This window comes from Lithobates pipiens, unplaced genomic scaffold, assembly GCF_037356315.1.
Source record: "Lithobates pipiens isolate NorthernLeopardFrog02 unplaced genomic scaffold, aLitPip1_a1.2 Scaffold_8, whole genome shotgun sequence".
NCBI lineage: Eukaryota > Metazoa > Chordata > Amphibia > Anura > Ranidae > Lithobates > Lithobates pipiens.
The window spans coordinates 66165737-66189823 of NW_027507903.1; the positions used below are offsets into that span (position 1 = coordinate 66165737).

At 40.7% G+C, this 24087-nt stretch overlaps 1 protein-coding gene across 1 annotated transcript in view; it reads left to right on the forward strand.

The window, feature by feature from the left end:
• Positions 1 to 24087, forward strand: part of FBN1 (fibrillin 1) — a 353319-nt gene that overhangs the window by 186608 nt on the left and 142624 nt on the right. Inside the window, exons 11-13 of the mRNA XM_077471569.1 lie at positions 5776 to 5934; positions 18412 to 18531; positions 23483 to 23608. Coding sequence (XP_077327695.1) covers positions 5776 to 5934; positions 18412 to 18531; positions 23483 to 23608 — 405 coding nt within the window. The remainder of the gene's footprint in view (positions 1 to 5775; positions 5935 to 18411; positions 18532 to 23482; positions 23609 to 24087) is intronic.

Genomic DNA, 24087 nt, shown 5'->3' on the forward strand with positions numbered 1-24087 from the left:
TAGTTGAAAAATGCATAGTGTATGATCAGCTTTATTCCACTAGAGAGATGAGGAGGGAAGTTATGGAATGGAAAGAAAAGAAAAAGTGCAGTGCTTATGACATAAATAATAAATAATTGCATTAAATTAGAAGTGCAAAGAGTGCAAGGCTAATACCAATAAATAAACTTACATATAATCAAAAGATAACATCCCAAATATCATATAAATAACCTGAAAAATATATATACAGTGAGAAATTGGTGAAAAGTAATTGAAAAAAATGTCCATAAAAAGTGTATATTAAAGAATGTCCATAGAATGTGACAGAAAACTCCAAATAAATATTGTGACTTAATTAACTGTGCTTATCTTCATGGAACCCGTCACCTCTTTGTCACTTTTATTAAGATGGAAGGATTACAGGATCCCCAGCGACCTCCCTAGCAGGGAGGTCAAAAAGCGCAGATCCCCACCATAGAAATCCAGATGTCATAGGCTTCCCAAATCTCCCGGGTGTCTCCTATCAGCAGACTCCGCAGCTCAGGTGGTCAGTCTCTAATCGTGTGATATTGTAATACCAAAGATTTCATGAAGAAAAATAGTAAGGATACTGTTTGAGGACTCCACGAGTCCCGAATACACAAATAGCAACTTAAAAACAAACAATGCTAGCAGATAAAAAAACCTATGAGTCCTAGGTTTGAAATGCAATTGCACATGTACAGGACGTGTGGCCTTGGCTACCTGACGATAGTTTCGTCAAAGGTCTGACGTCATCAGGGAATGGAGAATGTTTGATAGTAATTTCCAAAAACTGAGATCCACATTCAGCCCGTTATCTTTTGTGCTCAACAGAAATATCATTTGTAGTTCAAAATAAAAAAAGAATTACCGACAGTACTCAGCTGTGTGCAAGTACACTTATATGGTTCTGGTTAATTCCAACTAAAAAATGAACACCAATTTTTCCAAGAAAAATATATAGTCACATAAAAAGTACAGGAATTTTTTGAAAAGATTATATAAGATTAAATATTTGACTCTTTTACTAATATTGCGTCTGAACCACTTACAGTGAGACTGCTTGTTATCAGATGTAGTTTCCTATAATGTTGTTATGTCTTGTACATGTAAAACAAAATTCTCTTGGAGTTATTTGTGTACAGCCTTCAGCTTTGTGCTGTTCTAATTTTGTAGTATAGTGAATGCCTTCTTAGCTGCCATGCGGGTTCCTTAGCAGACATCCATTCTCATACTGCTATGCAGGGACTTCAGCAGGATTATTAAACCTATACCTTTCAATGTTTTCTATGAGGCCCTGCCTACAACATTTTTCACTTCCTACCCTGTGTTTACTGCTCCTCGACTAACTTTTAGAATTCAGGTTTATCAAGAAACTTTCAGACTGTTTATCTGATCTTATCTGATCTGTCACTGATCTGTATGCCTCCCGCATACTAGATTGGGTTTTCTTATCTAATATGGTGATGGGTTGACTTACATGGCACAAAGGAATCAATTGAGGCTGTTTAATCTCTGTCTCTGACAATCTCCAGCAATATTCACTTCCCTTTTGCACTTGCTGTAGCCACCACATGACATCACCTTCATCAATGCCATGTTTTGGCCAGCTTGCCAAATTTTTGCCTTTCCTGTGAAGCTACAAGCCCCAGCATGACCCACTTTTGTTTCTTCTGTCTACACAAATCCATAAGCATATCCCACATGTGTGTCAATGTTTGTGTAGAATTACAATGCAGAGCATGGTCACATCCACAATAAGGACTTCTGAAATGGTCCAGCATGTCCTCCTTTTGCCACAATCTGTGATGGGTGATGACCATCTGCATGCTACAGGATGACAGGAATATCCAGAATGATAGAAACATCTGCTACACACTTCTCAGACTTAAAGAATAATTTCACTTTTGTTGAGAAAAAAAAATCCTACTACTTCACCCCCAGAACAAATTGCACGGTCGTGCAACGATATACCCAAATAAAATTGATATCCTTTTTTTCCCATAAATAGAGCTTTCTTTTGGTGGTATTTGATCTCCTCTGCAGTTTTTATTTTTTTGCCATAAACAAAAAAATAGGGTCAATTTTGAAAAAAACACAATATTTTGTACTTTTTGCTATAATAAATATCCCCGTTTTTTTTTAAAAAAAAAGCTAATTTTTTTCTCAGTTTAGGCCGATACGTATTCTTCTACACAATAAGTGTATATTGATTGGTTTACACACACTTTTCCCTATTCTGCCCCTGGTGCTCACGATCACTCTTGGCCGGCAGTCATCCCGAACGTTGGCCATGAGAATCGGCAACCCGCACTGTGCAGCCTGCTATCCCGATTCTGCGAGCAAACGTATAACTATGATGGTTCGTGGGGGTCGTGCCGACCTGCCACCGTAAATTTGATGCACTTATAGTGTTCTAATGAAGAAAGTTGCAGGGTCTGCATCTTTTTGGACATGATTACTCCTTTGGGAGTATCTTACCAGAAATACATTTTTTGTTGCAGAGTATGCCTAAAATCTGACTTGTATCTTAGTGCAGATTTCTAGGACAATCAGTGAGCCAATCACACAAGTAGTAAATTACATTTCTGGGGGTGTTCCATACACAAACGGTATATGGAATGGTTCCAGGTTGCTATATTGCATTGAATTTGCAGTGAATTAAATCTCTGCAGACTGAAAAGGAAAGTTTCAATTACAATACAGCTCGTGCTGCATTTTTTTCCCATTAAAGTGGAATTATCCTTAAAGGAGATCCTGCACCACACTCCTAGACTAATATCTGCTCTCCCCAGACTGATAGGCAAATGGCACATTGCACTCCACAATCTAGCACATAAAATCTGTAAGACCCTCACCAGACTGACGAAAACATCCCACATGACACACCTTAAGCTGACAGGAAAATCCTGCACCACACTTTCTGAACTGTCAAAAAAATTCAGCTTGCTCCACATTTCCTAAACCGATAGGAAAATTGGTTTAGCAATCACTGTTAGGTAAAAATTCCAGCTGAAACATGTGTGCATTGATGCATGTTTTATGCATGTTGAAAAATAGGATTCTTCTCCGTCTGCAGAATCGCATAGCGGAGACGGACGATATCGGTGTCAGAGGATGTTCATCCGCAGACACCCGCTATCCCATAGGGATGCAAGTACCGTATATACTCGAGTATAAGCCGAGATTTTCAGCCTCTTTTTTGAGGCTGAAAGTGCCCCCCTCGGCTTATACTCGAGTCATCGCCGTCTGACTGCTCGATCAGCGTATCGAGCAGACAGACGGCGGACATACTACAATTCGAAAGCCGCGCCTCCGCCTCCGCCTCCGCCTCCGCCTCCGCCTGTGATAGGCGGAACACTCAATTTCCCAGCAGTCAGTGTTCCGCCTATCACGGACATCCGCTCATCCTCGTACTACGGACGAGGATGAGACGATGTCCGTGATAGGCGGAACACAGGCTGCTGGGAAATTCAGTGTTCCGCCTATCACAGGCGAAGGCGGAGGCGCGGCTTTTGAATTTTAGAATGGCCGCCGAGGCGCCGACGAAGAGCGGCGATCCTGGCAAGGCACGGGACGGAGGCAAGGCAAGGCAAGGCACGGCACGGGACGGGACGGAGGCAAGGCACGACACGGGACGGAGGCAAGGAGGCAAGGCACGGCACGGGACGGAGGCAAGGAGGCAAGGCACGGGACGGAGGCAAGGAGGCAAGGCACGGGACGGAGGCTCGGGACACAGGTAGGCTGGACACACACACACACACACACACACACACACACACATGGACACACACACACAGGGATGGATGGATGGAGACACACACACACAGGGATGGATGGATACACACACACACAGGGATGGATGGATGGAGACACACACACACAGGGATGGATGGATGGAGACACACACACACAGGGATGGATGGATGGATGGAGACACACACACACAGGGATGGATGGATGGATGGAGACACACACACACAGGGATGGATGGATGGATGGACACACACAGGGATGGATGGACGGACACACAGGGATGGACGGACACACAGGGATGGACGGACACACAGGGATGGACGGACACACACACAGGGATGGACAGGCATGTCTCACCCTCGGCTTATACACGAGTCAATAAGTTTGCCAGTTTTTTTGGGGGTAAATTGGGGGCCTCGGCTTATATTCGGGTCGGCCTATACTCGAGTATATACGGTATGTCCGTATTTCATCCGCATGTGTGAAAGGGGCCTTATGCTTTTTTTTTTGCCTTAGAAAAGTCTGTTATCTCTATTCTCCAATCCACTTTCAACTTCTTAGAGAAGCCACATGCAGGGGTCAGAGAATATTTTAAAGCGGTTTTTCCCCCTTCTTTGAAAAAAAAAGTAAAAAAAGGACATTCACCTGTCCAGAGGTCCAGCACCATGCTCAACCGAACCGGTTCTTCACCAGTCTTTATGTCCCTGGCACTGGTTCTGTGGGCATTTGCCATTTAGTTTTATCTTAAATTCAGGGACATCATTTTTAATGCTGCAAGATATCTAAAAATTACACATTCTGCAGTCTCTTATTTCTTAATTTGTATAATTCTTTTTCATGCCCTTTTTCTCCTTGTTGAATGTCTGTAAAGCCTTTTAGACTAAAACCTATACACCGATCAGCCATAACATTTTGACCACCGACCATAACCCATCGAGGCGTGGACTCCACTAGACCTCTGAAGGTATGCTGTGGTATCTGGCACCATGTCATCAGTAGCAAATCGTTTAACCTTCAAGTCCTGTAATTTGTGAGGTGGAGCCTCCATGAATTGGCCTTGTTTTCCAGCACATCTCACAGATCCTAGATTAGATTGAGATCTGGAGAGTTTGGAGGCCAAGTCAACACTTTAAATGTGTTGTGTTCCGCAAACCATTACTGAATACATCAGACCATGCCATCTTTCTTCTGTAGTCCAGTTCTGATGCTCATGTGCCCATTGCAGGTGCTTTTGGCTGTGTTGGTCGGCATTGACACCCTACAGGTCTGCGGCTACACAGCCCCATACGCAACAAAATGTGATGCATTGTGTGTTCTGACACCTTTCTATCGGAACCAGCATTACCTTTTTTTTTTTTTTTAGCAATTTGAGCTACAGTAGCTCTTCTTATAAATTGGACTACACTGGCCAGCCTTCACTCCCCACTTGCATTAATAAACCTTGGCCACCCATGACCCTGTTTCCGCATTCACAAGCGTTCCTTCCTTGGACAACCTTTGGTTGGTCCTGACCACTGCAGAGGTCGAACATCCCACCAGAGCTGCAGTTTTGGAGATGCTCTGACCCAGTTGTGTAGCATTTACAACTTGGCCCTTGTCAAAGTCACGCAAGTCATGCTTATCCATTTTTTTCTGTTCAGAAACAACATGGTAACTTGCTACCTATGATATTGCATCCACTTTAAGATGCCATTGTAATGAGATAATCAATGGTATTCACTTACCTGTCAGTAGTCATAATGTTATAGCTGATCGGTGTTTAATCTTGGGTTTTTTTTTTTAATTATTATTGGAATCACACAAATATAAAAAAAATGATCTGTACTAAAATATTAATATATTATGATTTAGATTCAGCTGTATGTTTCAGTCATTTACCCCAAATTGCTATCCATGCTGCTATCTTCTGCTTTGCAACCCAGGTGTTACAATATGTGGGTCAGTACTTCAAGATGTCTGAATTGTGCTTGTAATCTAATTTATGTATTATTTATTTCCTCTTACTGTTCTTTGCAGTGGTTCTGCCAGTAAACCTTACACAACAGCAGCCTGTGACAGATTACTGTGTCTTATTCCGAAACCTGTGTTTGCATGGTCGCTGCATACCTACACCTGGAAGCTATCGGTGTGAGTGTAACAAGGGATTTCATCTGGATGGAAGAGGAGAATGCATAGGTAATTTGCGTTTTCTTTCTTTTTGCAGTTAATGTTTTTGATAAACTGTTTACTGTGATATCCTGTACAGTAAAAATAATTAGCTGAAAGAATATGTTCAACTTCGGGAACATGTTACCTGTTTTTAGGCTGGAACAGGTAACATGTATCTGCTCCTGCTGCCGGTCGGGGATCCGCTGCCTCTGTGTGACAGCAGTATGGGCAGAAGTTCCCTGTACCAGCTGTCTTTTTTTGAAAAAACTAAACATACAGCATCAGCTGGCCACTTACCTCTTTATAGTGGTTAACGGACTATAGCTCAAGCCTGGAAGACCCAACGCGTAGCTTTCCAAGGGGTGAGGACACGTATGACTGCTATGTTGCTTCAGGAACGAATGTCCAGTATTGTGAATGACTCACACGCCAAATTTCTCCAAATTTGGGAACCATGGATCTCTTATGAGTTCCCCACACTCCAAGCATCCTGTTTGGGCCTTGTCTGATTCCCTTCTGTGGGGCTCCCGAGTCCGAATTTTCCCTTTGCCTCCCTCCCTCTCCTATCTATGACCCTCTCTCTCGGCCTTTTCACTCGCCTTGCTTTCTTTCTGGTTTCTTACCACCCTGGTTCCTGCCGTTCCCTCATATTGAGGGGGGTTGCTGGAGAAGAGCCTCCCCTTTGGCGACCATTTTGGGGATATGTCATTTTATGCAGTATTAATTTTTTTATACCATCCCCTATTTTCACTATGTCATAGGATAATTGTGAACAATATTGATCATTGGTAATTATTACACATTTCTAGCCCCTGCGCGGGCGATCAACAAGCTTGTTTATGAATCTCTTGCTTATCCAAAAATTCAATAAACATATTGAAACAGAAAAGAGCACAACATGGCTGCGTCATTCATTCACAGAGTCCTGTGAATGAATGAACTACAAGTACCAACATCCTTTACAGCTGCCAGCTTGTAGTTCTCAAAGAACTACCACAGTGCTGTTGAGCGCTGTGGTAGTTCATTGATTCTGCATGGCACCCACAGTCTGCTAAACGCTGGTGCAATGCTTTCAAGGCTCCTAAAAAAAAGCAAATGCACATTTTTTTTCTTTTTACCTATTCTTTAACAGAATTGCAGATTAACACCATGCAGAAAACAGAGAAGTGGTAAAGCAACCGCATTGTAATGTACTTATTGTTAGATAACTTCTGCTTAGAAATAGCAACTTGGATTTGGTCCAAACCTGGAAGTAAACTGCCGTTGCTGGGCCAATGAGCTGCAGGTCCAGATGCCCATATTAGGTCACTGATGTCACGAGCATGCCTAGTTTTTTTGTGTATGTCAGCTGCAAGTCTGGGAATGTCCCACCCACAGCTCATCAGCCCACCAATGACAGCTAACTTCTGGGTTTGGGCAGACTGTGTTTAGACTGAACCTAAGAGCATCACTGCTTATGAACCGTGATGAGAAATTACTTGTGGAGATGAATGAAAAATTTATTGCAGTGAGAATATAGCAACATAGGTTGCAGTCTGCAGAAATATCATCAAATATCATCATCAAATATCAAGATATTTCAGCAGTTTTAGCACCATAAAATTCTAGTTAATTATTTAGGTTGCAGAATACAGTCCCACGCCCGTCTTTTTATTCTCTGGTGATCCTGTGCTGCATAACAATGATACAAAGCTGATTTCTTTGTCATTCAGTGCCCCCATTTTTGGTGGTGGAGACGGATAAACACTGTCCACTTTCTGTGAGCATGATAACTGGTCTCCTCACAATCCCCTCTGCAGTCCTGGAAACCCCCCTTCCTTTCTGCCATTCTTGTCTCCAGTGTGAAAATAATTAATTGAACACCTATAATGATATCACAGGGACTAAGAAGACTAATAAATAAGGGAGCAAAAGAGATGGACTTTAAAAAAAGTACATGTAAACTAGAAAGTTTCATGTTATAGTTGATGTGGTTTTTCTTACATCTTTATTGGATACAACACAAGATAAAATTAGGTTTATGCGTTTCAGACTGCAGTAAGCAGGCCAAAGCCTAGTAGACATGTGCAATTAGTTTAGTTCCAAATTCATTTTTAATGAACTTCGACAAATTCGTTAATATCCAAATGAACAAAAACCCGCATTTAACAAAATTTTCAGAATATTCGTTTGAATATTTGAAAATTCTGAAATTCGAAAATCTGAAATAATAACGAACTAATAATAACTTAACTATTACTTACTATTAAATTATAGATATTGAAATTTCCTTTCAAATTTGGCTGGAAGGCCCCGTTCACACGGGCGGCTGTTCTGCCGCTGTTAAAAGCATGTTTTGTTATTTTTTCTTATTCTGAAATTCAGAGAATCCTGACACAGCGTGCAATTGCAGCTGTACATTGCAATTAGCTGAGTTTAGCTGCGTTTGGAAAATTCTTGCCATTTCTGACATGCTTCTTATTGTTTTTCTTTCCTTGTTGCCCCTGCTATCTGCAGGAGAAATAGTACACTGCGATTACCTGCAGTTATGTGCAGATAGTTGCAGTAAATCGTTCCTGGACGCAGTCAACTTTATTTTTTCTATCTGCACAAAACCGCATGTAACAAAACCGTCACTAAACGCAGTATGTGAATGGGACCATTGGAAAGCATTGTGTGCATTTAGCTGCGGTAGATAACGTCATCTGTCCGCAGCTAAAAGCACAATTCTATCCGCCCGTGTGAAAGGGCCTTAGGCTGGATTCACACCTATGCAATTTAAGTGCTTTCTGCATTTTGCAAATTTGCACTACTGAACGTGTTCCATAGGAATCCATGTTAAATGGACTGTAGTGCAAATCTACAAAATGCAAAAAGCACTAAAAATGCATAGGTGTGAATCCAGCCTATGTGAACGTAATTAGTATGAATTTATCCAAAGTTACAAATTATCTTAAATAACGAATGCCATATCTAAATGGATTTTAACAAATGAATACTAATAAATAACAATAATAATAATAAAACCTTTTTATTATTATTTATTATTAAATTGTTCCATTCCATTTGTTTAGATGTGGCATTCATTATTTCGGATAATTCGTAAATTTGGATAAATTTGTATTCGTTGCGTTCACTAACAGCCAAACTTGAAAGGAAATTTCAATACCTATAATTTAATAGTTAGTTATTGTTGGTTATTGTTAATTAGTTAGTTATTCTTTAAGATTTTCGTATTTTCTTTCCTATTTTTGGATTTTAGAATTTACGAATTTTCGAATTTACTAATTATAGAATTTACGAATTGTGATCATAGCGAATGACCCGAAAAAATAAAAAAATGTCTTTTTTTTTTTATTTGCTACTGGTAAACCTTCTGAGCAGTTTTTGTTAAGCTAGCCAGGAAGCCAAAGCTAAGAAGGAAATGCACAGTGGCTGGCCTAACCTACCCTGGACTACCCTAACAATCACTACCCTGTGCATGTTGTCACACTAAAAACAATTTCACTTCCGTAGTAGCTAGCAGACGGTAGGGGCAGCCCTGCTATTTAAACTGAACATTAGGGGTGTATAGGGTAGGTTGAATATGGTAAGATTGAAGGACACCTCTAAGGATGTAGAAAAAAATAGCATGTAAATTGGTTCTGTGTGAAGGGGCAAAAGTTCTCAGACTATATTCTCTGCAATTCAAATGTGTAAATGTGGAAAATAGAGCACTATGGCCACTAGATGGAGCAGAGGAGTATACTTATTTCTGTGATAGTCAGAGTCATCTGGTGGCAATAATTTGGTACTTTCTGCATTCACAGATTTGAATTGCTGAGAATATAGCCTGAGAACATTTGCTTTTGTGCCATTCCCACAGAATAAATTTACATGCAATTCTTTTCTATAAATACATCCCTAAAAGTATCCTTCTGTAAGGGCTCAGTGGTCTTCCTATCAGATTACAGGCATGCTTTACCACCCACAGGATATGTACCAATAATGGTGTATGAGCCATACTGTACTGTCTGCCCTCATGTTGTAAAGCACTGCACAATCTGTTGGCGCTATATAAATCTTTTATAATAATAATAATAATAACAATACTTTAAGAGATTCTAACCTTAAAGTGGTTGTTAAGCCACTCTGTCATCTTTATACATTCCCCTGTGTTTCCTAATGACAGGTGCCCCCGTGTATGTTCCTTATTAAAAAATGTAGTCTATACCTTATTTCCTAGTGCTGCTCAGTGCTTATGTGACAAGCTGCCTCTCCCGATCTTACAGCTAGAGTGGGCGGGGCCGAGAACACCCCCCCCCCCCACTGACATCAGTCGGGAGGAAAAGTGGAGAGATATATAGGTGGAATTTATTTTGTAAGGCACATACACAGGGGCATCTGTCATTAGGAAACACAGAGGATTGTATTAAGATTTAAAAGTTTAGCAGATTTAGCAGAAGGAGCAGAGGGACGGGCACTGACACACAGCTGACAGGCAGGGAGAGGAGGGGGAAAGAGGACAGAAAAGAACACGGGAGAGCTGCAGATGACGGAGGCACGTAAACTGACCACTGTGCCAAGGCTCAGCAGCCATGATAAACCATGGTCAGTTTACAAGGGGGAGGGCAGAACCAGGCAGGATCAGCCAGGTATCAGCCAGGTATTTTATGATGATAGAAAGGGCCAAATTACACAGCATAAGCACTGTGCTGTATAACATACTTTAAAGGAACAGGATCCATTCTATTTCTTTTTAGGGTAACAAACACTTTAAATTTGTTTCATCCAAGGAAGAGCACACAATTATTTTATGCCAGAAATCATACACACCAGATTGACCACCTTCAGATTTGTTTTATAAGGCATCTTAAATTTTTTTTTTTAATTAATGGGTAACAAAAAAACACAGAAATTATAGACAAAATTATTAGGAAATTAGTAATGCAGTTCTTCCAAGTTCCAAATCAAAATTGGTACTTTTACTATTTTTTTACAGAAGAATAGATTCAGTTTTATGTACTTTTTCTATTTACTAATGGTAAACCTTCTGAGCAGTTTTTGTTAAGCTAGCCAGAAAGCCAAAGCTAAGAAGGAAATGCGCATTCTAACAATCCCAAGAATGCATCAAACATGTAAAAGAAATTCTCCCCGAAGGGATGATAGAAAGTTTGGGTCACAATTTTCTTAATAAATACTAGCACAAATAAAATATATTTAAGATGAAGGAAAACATAGGAAACACAATTATGATATTTATTTTCAATCCAACATTTGGGGTAAACATATTACGACGCCTTTCAACTGAATTTTATCACTAAGGTAAATATCTGAGAAGCCTCTGAATGAAGAGGCCAATTGCCAATTTATAGGCTGTGGTCGGTGACGGTGAACACATTTACAAACTTCCCTGTTAGTGAACCCCTTACTCTGGAACTAGTTCATCAGTAGGGTGTACAAGTATTTTTTGTAACAGATTCCCCTCCACCAATGGAGGCTGACCTGTCTTGTGCATGAGTTCAGAGCTTATAATGAATACCCAGCTCAGGCTGCCGCAGATAGATATAGCTGTTAATTATTAACAAAGCACGTAATAGCACAGTTGATATATTTGCCATGTTTTTTGAGTATCTGTTCTCAGCACCGAGCTGAGGATAGCCTAAGGCCCCGTTCACATTAGGCACAACATGCGCAAACGTGTGTAAATCACACTTTAGAAAGTACAATGCTAGTAACACAAGGAAACCCACTAACGATTAGAAAATCAAACGCTTTTGAATAAAAAATGTTGAACAAAACTGTAGTGTATGGCCAGCTTTATTTAGCAAATTGGTGGCATGGCAGGTAATCAAACTCCATGCACGTAGAGTCTTATATTCCATTTATTTTCTACATTTAAAAAAATGTTTTACTGTTGATACATTTTCTTTTTTACAAATAACTTATTATATGACAAGTATTCCCAGAACACCAATGGGTTATCTAAAGAGACAGCACAACAGTGGAAGTCTTAATTTCTTTACTTTTTACACACTTTTTTCCTTTATTTTAGCCTGGTAACCCTGCCGTTAAATCACTTATTTCAAATGCTACACTAAAAAAATGTAGCCAACAAAGCAGATTAAAAAACATAAGTGTAACAATGAATGGCTAATAAAATTGAAATAAACAAAATAATTATCAGGGAAATAATAGTTGAAGGGAGAAGGAGCCTGATGGGTCCCTTCCACTGCTTTGCTTACTGTATGTACAGCACAGTGATGATATCACTGCTACATATGCAAGGGAACAACTGGATTTGCAAAGGCATCTGGGTCACACAAGTGGATTTATATTAATTGTGGCTAGTGGCTAGTGAGGGATATTTAAATGAAATTCAATTTTGAGTTCAAATTTAAAGTGAATGTAAACCCAATTCATGAAATTTGAGCTGGGCACATCTATCTGCAGAGTTTGCTTATCTCTCTTCAAAGCACTATGTCCCGTAGCTTTCTCCTGCTCCGTTATTCTGTTATCAGCCTGATATCTACTGACAAGTTCTCCGTCAACTGAGATAAAAGCAGCCTGAGTTTTGTGTTGGGGAGGATGCTATAAATGGATTAGCAGAGCCCTGAACTATTCATCAGAGCTAAATGTCTCTACCTATGAGGAGAGGGGGTGTGTGCCCCTCCTCCAATCAGCTGTCTTGGGTGTATGCCCAGGCTTCACTGCAGTGTTGAACAGGAAGAGAAAATCTCCTAACACAATGTGCACTTTCTAAACAGTATATAAAGATGAAGACAGCAGATATACATGTAAAACTTATGTAGGGAGTTTTGTTTCATCTCTGTGTATCATCTGAGGCTGTTCACTTCACTGAGTATAGGAGAGGGTTTTTAAATTATATGTAAACTTTTTTTTTTTCAACAAATATGCTCTGTGCACTTGGTTTTGCACAGAGTGGCCCCGATCCTTCTCTTCTGGGGACCCTCAGCAGTGCTCCTGGCTCCTCCTATTCTCGAGTGCCCTGTCGGAGAAGCGATCTGCCTCGGGGGCACCCGTGTGAGTGCGCTCCCGTGTCCTGCTGCTGCATTTATTGACACAGACAGCAGGACCCGGCTCCGCATCATTGGATTTGATTGACAGCAGCGGGAGCCAACGGCTGGGCTGCTATCAATCTATCCAATCAGGACCTGAAACACCGGCTGGAATGGGTGTGCTCGCCCCCCGGCACAGAAACAGTCGGGCTCAGGTAAGTAAAAGGGGGGCTCTGTGGGGGGCTGGTGCACTACAAGAGGTTTTTCACCTCAAAGCATAGAATGCACTAAGGTGAAAAACCACAAGGGTTTATAACCCTTTTTAGTCATATGAAGATTATACATATTCACACCAGAATGTGGTGCGGGAATTCTGCATTTCCCACCCCCTGTTAAAAATGCACTGCGTGTGCCAAATGCTTTGGGTGTCAATATAATTCTAATGACACCCCAAGTGCTGATCACAAACGCAATGCATTGGCCTGCACCAGATCACATGGTATACAGTACCATGCAATCTGGTACAGTGCATTTTTTGAAAAGTTTTGGTGCAATCCAGTGTGATTTCAGGCCAATCAAATGAATAGGCTGAAAATCGCACCGCGGTGAGCCATATAGGAATCACACAGCAACCCAGACTGAGTTCCTGTGTGATTGAAATGCGCACTGGCCCTAAATGTTATGGTAGAAGAGGTTATACGCAGAGCAAAATGTAAAATGAAACTAAAGTGTAGATAGAAGGCGAAAAGCAAATAGGAATGCTAGCAAGGATGAAAATGCCTCTTGCATCATTTGCCAGAATCACCTGCCATGGAATTCTTTATGGTTTCTGTGCAAATGGAAAATGCCGTGTGCCAGCTCATGTACAAGTTAACTTTGAAAGTGGAGAGTGTCAGATTGTTCCTTCTGAGTGGAGACACAGGGAGTGCTGTGAGTCCTACTGGGTGAAATGTTTGTGTAATAACTCTGGAAGTATGTGGAATTTATACTTGAGAATGTTGGTTCATAAACAGCACTGGGGAGTCCAAAGCATTTGTGGTGAGTCATGATCTGAGACAGAGGAGGCCAAGTCATAAAATCGATGCTACGAAACCTCTCCTCGGAACATGTGACTGTGGGCCACTTCATAAGGTAGTCAGCTCTACCTTTAATTATTAGGAATAGGATAAATGAATCAGACAGGTTCTCGTTAGTAAAAGGGTAAGTAACTGAGCGTTTCAGTATTCAGTATTTGGATTAGCAATACATTCTACAGTGCAAGCTTTTAACAAAGCTATTTGCTCCTTCAAGTCAAACATCTAAAAGTTTTATGTTTAATTATGATATGAATTAGTCCCTGTCCACGTGACCTAATATGTGTGCCCCCTGCAGGGCTGTGTTGTGCCAGCACCAGGATGCACAGGTATTGTGTGCATCCCCATGTCGGCGGTCCCATAGATGTCTACTGCACAGACACAGCCAATGTATCCTAATATGGTGCGGGTGCGTGTCCCCAAACCCCGAGGCCTTGCACATGCATGGATGTCACATTGGGACACAGCTGTGTCCATGGATCTATGTATCCCAATAGACATCTATGGAACTGCCGACATGGGGATGCACACAACATGGGGCAGGCAAGTAATTGGTTGTGTAAATGAGGTCATTGGAGCACTGCACATTTTACTTTACTTTACTTTATTTATTTATTTATTACAGATATTTATATAGTGCCAGCAAATTGCACAGCACTTTAGATAAATATATTGTACATTCACATCAGTCTTTACCGCCAAGGAGCTTACAATCTGAGGTCCTTAACTCACATGCATACATACTGTGAACCTGAATGCAGCTTGGGATCTCCTCTCAATATACACTCGTCCTATTTGGCAGGTTCCGCTGTAGGGTGCAGGCTGGAAGTGAGCTGTCCTGACTCAAGCACACTGTGAATTTATAGAAGGAATTTCTGAGAGCTGCACACAATGCAATGGATACAAGTCATGTATCCAGCTGATAGTAGCAGCCTCAGGTCGCTCTGACTAGGCCACGCCCCCAACTTGTTTGACCCTGGGTGGGGCAAAACATGTTGGGGCGTGGCTTAGATGGAGTGAGGTAAGGCTGCTACTATCGGCTGGATGCATGACTTGATGTGGTGTGCGGCTATCGAAATTGCCTTCTATGTCTTTCATACATACACATACTAGGGACAATTTGGACAGAAGCCAGTTAACCCACATATATGTCTTTGGAGTGTGGGAGAAAACTGGAGTACCCGGAGGAAAACCATGCAAGCACAGGAATACATGCTATCTCCATGCAGGTAGTATCAAAGTTGGCATCTGAACAGACAACATCAGTGCTGCCAGACAGAAGTGCTAACCATTAAAGCTGGCCATACATGGATTGAAACATAGCCAGTTCAACAGGGGCCAGTCAAATTACAACCAGTGTAATAAGGGCACTGTTATAGCCTGCAGCTCTGATCAAGCAGAAATTGGTTCAACAGAAGTCGATTGGTAGAATCATCCAACCTGTTGGAAAATTTCCACTTGATCAGGGCTGCAGGCTTTAGGCTCCAGCACTGATCAGTATATTCTGGTGGCGGGGAAGTCTTCCCTGCCATCAGAATATTAAAACTGTACATATTAAAAGCATTATAAAAACCTTTTCCCTCCTTTTTTGGGAAGCATTCACATACCTTCTGTTCTCATCTGCATGGGAGCTAGAGGAGGAGAAACAGCAGTACACTGATCTTCCTAATGAATGGCTGTGCGGGGGGGGGGGGGGAATGTCAACACAAGCCTGATAATTGGATTAGCTCTCAGCACAGCCAGAAAACTGACCACACTGTAGTCTCCTGTCTAGTGTGGTCAGTTTTTAATAGGAAAGCAAAAGGACTGGCAGGGATTTCACACAAAGGAAGCAATAGAAAGAAAACAGGATACTTTCTCATACAAGTACATGATACAGCAGGCACATATCAGGAGTATGAAGTGTTGGGTTTACATATTCTTTAACCCTTGCAGTGCAGGGATAGCCCCACTACAAGGCAGCATTTTCTCTTTCCTCTGAGTTCAGTTTTTAAAGCGTTCAGCCTTTAGTATAAAATATGTGTTTATGTTAGCATTTAACTAAAACAGACCAATTTCATTGCAGTCCTAATGTTGCTTATGTGGTTAGAATTGAATGCCCCGCACCAAGCAACTTTTTAATGACAGTATTTATTAGAGCAGCAGTGCAGCATGGCACTTGTAGGGCTTGTTTGTTTAGCTAAGAGCTCCCATAGCTACATGTCATTGCTGAGCACATTCACTGCAGAACAGCTTTAGGAAGGATGTTTGACTGGAAAAGCATGTTTACCTAAGGGCTAGAATTATGAATGAGCAACAGTCTTTGCTGACTCTTGATCTTTTTTCCAGATTGTAGGCAAAATTAACTTTCAAAAACCGCTAAATGTATTCTTGACATTTTTTTAAAATTAATAAATAGAAGATGAGGTCAACCATGCAACTAAGTATTTACTTTTAACCAGGGATAACTCTGATTTTTGTATGCAGGATATAGCCACATAAGACCAATTCTGTGTATGATACGTTTCTATCTGTTACTATGCAAGGAATGATGGATGGTAATCCTTTGGACTAGCATTCTTTCTTGACTGTATTTTAAAGAATTACCTTGCTATCAGTTGTCTCAGAAATATGTAGTCCACTTCCTTTTGACTTTTATTTTCTGCAAAATGTTCACTTTGTTTTTAGCTTTAAGATTAGATTGTGAGCAGGAGTTAGCATTTTTTTGTTTTCAGCAGCATAGGACATTAATCTCAGAATAGTTATTCAACCCCTTTAAAAAGGAGGTCCAGCCTGGGTGAAAAAAATGTAAAGTTAGCAGCTACAAATACTGTAGCTGCTGAATTTTAATATTAGGGCACTTATCTGTCCAGAGAGCCTGCAATGTTGGCACCCCAGCCAATCGTTGGGTCGACTCCCGGGTGCAGCCGCCGGATATCCTGGTAAGGGAGCCCAGTAGTGAAGCCTTTAGGCTTCACAGCGGGTTCCCTACTCTGAATGCGCTGCGCTTTCTAATTGGCCCTGCGGCAGGGAAAGGGCAAGGGGGGCCTAAGTTCTGGGAGATCGGGGCTGACCCCCTCCCCCGAAAGGTGCCAAATGTGTCACTGGAAGGGGGGGGGGATACGTATAAGCGAGAGTTCAACTTTTGGGTGGAACTCCACTTTAAACTCCATGATAAAGAAACATTCCCCAGTAAACTGTTTGTTAAAATTCTTACCCCAGCAGTTGCAGTTTACAGCTTACAATGCTGTTGGCCCCTGCTCTCTCATTGCTGCTTCCCTGAAGTTCTAGTCTTCACAGGAAATGGTTAAAGTAGAACTATAGGCAAAACCTTTTTTTTTTTCAAATCGAATATAGTAGAGGGTTATATAGAGAGGTTATATACCTTGTAAGCTTTATTTCTGCCCTCTTTTAGCCAATGGGGATTTACCTTCACTTCCTGCCCCATAGCCAAAACACGAAGTGAGAGGAAATCCCTTCAAATTAAAGGGAATCTCCTGGGGACCCCCAGATCACTAGAACTAGTGTTCCCGTTGGAAGATTTCTATTACTTTTCTGGGGACAACCCAAAATTTGGGATTTTCTTTAACTTACAGCTTCGGTGATAACAATAAACAGGACAAATATAGAGGGTGAATCTTCCTATTGGGGACATAAACCTCAATAGGGAGTTAATGTCTTCAATAAGTTACCTATTGGGGAATTCCCTTGAAAAAATTAATATGTTTCCACTTGAAATAGGAAATCTGGAGTAGTGATCATGGCACCAGCTTAAACATAGGCAAGGCTTAAAAGATAACGAAGCTGCATACTCAGTAACTGAATAATTAAGCTGCTGAAAGTGTTTTAAATGAGGATTTAATATCTATTTAAAGCCAAAGAAGTAGATATGCAGTCAGATTAACATTTTACTAGCAATCTCAATTTTCATGGTCTTAATTCTACTTTCCTGTTACAACAGAATGGGATTGATTTACTAAAACTGGAGAGTGCCAAATCCAATGCAGCTGTGCATGGTAGCCAATCAGCTTCTAACTTCAGCTTGTTCACTTAAGCTTTGACAAAAAAAAAACCTGGAAGCTGATTGGTTTATATGCAGAGCTGCACCAGATTTGCACTTTCCAGTTTTAGTAAATCAACCTAAGTGTCTAAATATGAATGTGCTGTTCAAGATATTACCAGTGGACCCAATGATCAGATATCAGTAACAGAGCCAGGCAAACATGCATGCTCTCTTCTTCTGCATTACAAGTCTGTTCCAGCATAGAGCAACATTTCATAGAATGTAAAAGAAAAATCAACAAATCATAAAATAAAGGATGGGGGTGCAGAAATATTAAGAGATAAAAAGTCCTAAATCTAGCTCTCTACCAATAACATGTATTTTCTGTTACAGGCCGATAGTTAAAATACGTGTACTTCTATTTCCTCTGGTTGATGCAATGTTTAATATCTTCTCTTTCTCTGAATTATAGATGTTGACGAGTGTGAAAGAAATCCTTGCCTTCATGCAGACTGTGTAAATACACAGGGATCGTACATCTGTCAGTGTTATGCTGGATTCCAGAGTACATCAACTAGGACAGAATGCAGAGGTATGAGGAATCCATCATGAGTAATAGAACAATTTCGTTAGTCTGAAAGAAGCCTGTATAAAATTAAAAGGTTTATCACTCTGACCTTGTGGTTTCTTCTATGCAGGAAAATTATTAGACGTGTGCAATTCGGTTCGTAACGAATAGATTTTCGTACAAATTTGTTAGTATTTGTACATTCAGATCATTTCGACCATCCGAATAGCTGAAAGAACCAAATTACAAAATTACGAATAAGCAAAATAATGAACATACGAAAATAGGAACTTATGAACGGACAAACGCACGAAAATATGAAACTCTGAAACAGTAAAAGAAAGAAAATTACATCTATAATGAATGATTTGCATTTCGTATTTTCAATCCTTTGTTCGTAATTTCGTATGTTCGTATTTTCATTCGTGCTTTCGTAATTTTGTTTCTTTGTTCGTAATTCCGTTTGTTCGTGTTCTCGAATCCTTCTTTTGAATGGACAGTGTTATGCCCCGTACACACGAGCGGACTTTTCGACATCCAAACTCCGACGGACTGAGTCCGTCAGACTATCCGATCGTGTGTGGGCTGCAACGGACTTTAGCTTCGCTAAAGTCTGACGGACTTTAGAAATGAAGCATGCTTCAAATTTTCCCGACGGAACTCCGCCGGACCCGGTCCCCTACGAAAAATTCGCTCGTGTGTGTGCTACTCCGACGGACTAAAACCGACGCTAGGGCAGCTATTGGCTACTGGCTATGAACTTCCTTATTCGAGTCGGGTCGTACGTCATCACGTTCGAATCCGTCGGAGTTTAGTGTGATCGTGTGTGGCCAAGTCCGTTCGGCCGAAAAGTCTGTCAGAACTCCGTCGGAACTCCGGCAGAACTCCTTTGGAAGTCTGTCGGACATAAGACCTCTCGTGTGTACGGGGCATAAGTGTATCTTAATACGTATGTTCGTAATTTTGCATTTTCTTATTTTCATTCGTATGTTCGGAATTTTCCTGTTCTCGAATCGTTCTTTCGTATGGGCAGTGTATTAGTGAGTGATGTATCTTACTTAATATCTTTAGCCAATCAGCTTATGCCTTTTGTGTTGAGTCACACTGCATTCCTGAATATTTTTAAATGAAGTTGAGGAGGAGACTGAGTCAGGTCTTTTGACTGAGGGAGTGGACTGGAGTAAATACAGGACTTATCAGAAAAACAAGCATACTGTAGGATTATTATTTAATAATACAATGATATTCTCACGCTATCAAATGTGTGCGTTTTTTAACAATATGCTGTAACACTGAAGGAAATATCAGAACCCAGAAAATATATAAAGTGAAGGTAGTGCTGCGCTATGAACCTAAATACTGTGCGTAATAAAGTGCAAAGGTGCTCAATGAAAGATATGATGGTTGAAAGAGGCAATGTTCAAAGGTCAATATATATCCAATCCTAGGCAGTATAAAAACATGTCGCATGCCCTGAGATTTCTTCAGATAAAACAATAAAAGTTTATCAATAAGACAATAAGAGTATATCAAACACTCAAATGATTCTTAACCAATTACAGACCGGACCATTTTGCTGGTCAAAGACCAGACCACTTTTTGCGATTTGGCACTGCGTCGCTTTAACTGACAATTGCGCGGCGTGGCGACGTGGCTCCCAAACAAAATTGTCCTTTTTTTGCCACAAATAGAGCTTTCTTTTGGTGGTATTTGATCACCCCTGCGGTTTTTATTTTTTGCGCTATAAACAAAAATAGAGCGACAATTTTGAAAAAAACGCATTATGTTTTACTTTTTGTTATAATAAATATCCCCCCAAAATATATAAAAAAACATATTTTTCCCTCAGTTAAGGCCGATACGTATTCTTCTACATATTTTTGATAAAAAAATCGCAATAAGCGATTATTGATTGGTTTGCACTAAAGTTATAGTGTTTACAAAACAGGGATAGTTTTATGGCATTTTTATTAATAAATTTTTTTTTTACTAGTAATGGCGGCGATCAGAAATTTTTATTGTGACTGTGACATTATGGAGAACACATCGGACATTTTTGACACATTTTTGGGACCATTGTCATTTATACAGCAATCACTGCTATATAAATGCAGTGATTCCTGTGTAAATGACACTGGCAGTGAAGGGGTTATCCAGTGGGTGGCAGTGTAGGGGTTAAGTATTCCTAGGGTGTGTTACTAACTGTGGGGGGCTGGGCTTTTATTTAGTGAACACTGATCTCTGCTCCAATCACATGGAGCAGAGATCAGCGTCACTAGTTGGTAGGCAGAATGGGGAAATGCTGTTTACAACGGCATTTCTCCATTCAGCCGCCCCGTGAGACGATTGCGGGTATGCCCGCGGCGATCGAGTCTGCGGGACCCACGACCTGACTCACAGGGGTCCCGACCAGCATGCGAGCGTGCCGGCGGCGGCGCGCTCGCGATGGCAGGGCGGCATTAAAGATTGGATGTACCTGTACGCCAATATGCCTGCCCGTGCCATTCTGCCGAAGTACATCGGCGTGCGCCGGTCGGGAACTGGTTAATAGAATAGTGATATGAAATATATCAAAATGGTGTTCAAATGCAGTGGAAAAAAAAAACTACTCAAAAGAAGGAATAGGTGAAATCCTAAACGGCATATAAAAGCATACAAAAGAGTTTCTTCCATATAAGTATATGCTGCAAATGTTCTTATAGGTGAAGGCAAAAAAGATAAGTAGTGTCGATTTAAAGTGTAAGGTAGGTAAGTGGCTGCATATTAGTAGTGTCAGCATAAAATGACAAAGTGCTGGTGCCGGTGACAATCCTCTGGCATAAAGTGCTGATGATAGGTGACTTCCCGGTTCCTGTGCAGAGTAATGTATAGATGTACCCTTACCTTACCGCTGTAAGGTAACAGCATGTGGGTATATCTCAATGTGTTTCTTGGCAGCCTCCCAGTATGGCATATCCAGCTCCACTGGTGTGTGTGTCTCTAGTCTGGAATCAGAGTCCCCCTATTGACCCTGGTGAGTCCGCATCCAATGAACTTCACAATGAGGCATGGGGGGATGTAAAGTATTTACAAATGTTTATTGACAAAACAGTAAAAGTAAAATCAAGGTACTCACAATAAGAAGTATCAAACAGGCATATAACAAACGAGCTGCGAGCTCGCCCACGTCACTTCCGATGCCTCGTGTTCCCGCAAGTGTTTGTCACTGTCACATGACTTCATCAGACAGGACACCTATTAGCAAAAGTAGGTAGGCAAAGGACACACCCACTGCCACGCCCCCTTAAAGGAGAATCATGCAAAAAAAAGAATAGTTAGACCCACATGTGTTTTTTTTATATCACTGCTATTCATTTATATTGGCTTAAGGAATTTACAAATGCAGCAATTTAGAAATTAGATGAAAAGTTTAGCGTTGGGAAACACTTTTTGAAAGTTAAATTTCATATACAATTTTATATCAGACCAAAATGAGGAACAAATGCGAAGGCAAGAGGGACAGAGGGACATTTCTCCAAACCAGACACAGTCCCTCGAAATCAGGGACAGTTGGGAACTAGGTTCTTCTGTCACAGGTCATCCAATGGTCTTTCTCATTCTTACATTAACTATGGTATAGTAGAACGATAATGCTTGGCTTTTAAAGTGGTATTAAACCCCAAACCAAAAATTTTATATATTGCAGCTTAGCAATCATTAGATGTGGGGGCTGCATTGTGTTTCTTTTTTTTTTGGCCATTAACACACCTCCTGTATTAGTGCTCCCATTCTGGATGTCAGTCTAGGAGGACAAGAGCGTTAGAACAGTTTTAGATTCACTAACAATTTTAAGCCAAATTCCAACTAACGCTTTATAAACAGTTAGCAACAGTTTTTCCTTTTATGATAAAGGTTTTACATGAATAAATAAAAGCTGATAATTGTAAGCACCTTGTCAGTGATAAATGGTTTGTCTCATCCTTGAAACTGCTGCATCTGCAGGAGAGCTTATTTTGTTAAAAAACAACAGATTTACTGGCCATATCACCAGGTGTAAATCAAAGAAAGAAAACTATTGCAGCCATCAGATCTAAGAATTAGTAAGCTGGCTCAGTTTCCTCAAGCCTTTTGCATATTGGTGACAACCAATATAGAATCTCTTTTGAGTAGACTTACAACAATCCTCATCGCAGGACCTAAATAAATGTAGGGAAAATGGGCTCTGGACCTCCCAATCCTGCATAATGATGATTGGGTGGTTATATGGGACGATCTGTTCTGCCATTTGATCTCGGCTAGAGATAAACAGTTCATTGCCATTATCTCACACCAGCCAGGGTGATAAGTGCCCTTTTAATAAACATCAACAGCTAAGATTGGTGTCAGTAGGGCAGTGGACGGTGTCAGTCATTTATTTTTATTTTTTTTATTATGTCTTACAACTTTTATTATTTATAGTTTTTTAGTTGCCCCATTATAGGGCTTTGGTGAACTATCAAAGGTCTAAAACAGACCCCCTGATGTCTCACTTGTGAGACAGAGGACAGGGAGTCTCTTTCTCTGCAGCCTGAAGTAAATATAGTTTACTGTGCTTCCGTTAAGAATTAAAAGAAACAGGAACGATCGTTACAGATTACTCACTGTGTTTATTCAGAAAAGGAAGGCTGGTTAATTAAACATTTGCCAGCCCCTTCCCCGCTCCTTAGATTTGAGAAGGAAAGCTGGCAACACTGCAGGGGGGAGATGGGAAGAAGGGGGAATTGGCGCCACATGGGGTGATTAGGGCATGCCCAGGCACACCCAGCACACCCTGTGTGCACGTCTATGCTGCTGAGCACCTTAACAGTCTTTTGATCTGCTGTAGCTACTGTATAATTATACTTTTGCTTGGTCCCTACTGAATTAGTTGTCCATACTCTGAGAAAAATAATTGTAAGGTTGCTTTGTGTATTCACATGCCAATTGCATAATAATATCACAATTTCCTTTTTTATAGACATTGATGAGTGCTTACAAAATGGAAGGATCTGTAATAATGGCAGATGTGTGAATACGGATGGTAGTTTCCACTGCGTGTGCAATGCAGGCTTCCAAGTGTCACCTGATGGGAAGAATTGTCAAGGTAATTTTTTTCTCATAAATTATCTAATAAAACAAGCCTGTTTTTTTCTTACTTTTAAATGCATATAAAAGCTTTAACCACATGCCTACCGAGCAGTTTTTTTTTTTTTTCATTTTTGGCACACATATTGAATTAGCATTTTTCACTAGAAATTAATGGAACCCCCCCCCCCACCCACCAAAAAAAGTATACATTTTCTGAAAGCAGAGATCCTGCAGAACAAAATGGTAGTAGTTGCATTTGTTTATGTCTCATGAATTTTGCATATTTTTAGGAAAAAATACCTTAAAGTTATTCTTAGTATAAACAATCAACATTATACCTAATTTTGTGGTGAAATATAAATGATGGGGTTGCATTGAGTAAATAAATACCTATCATATCAGGTTTTAAAATGGCACACCGCTTGCCCTATGCTGTGCTTTTTTATATGGGGTATGTGCGGGGGTGACGGAGGTGCTTTAAATCTTTTTTATTGG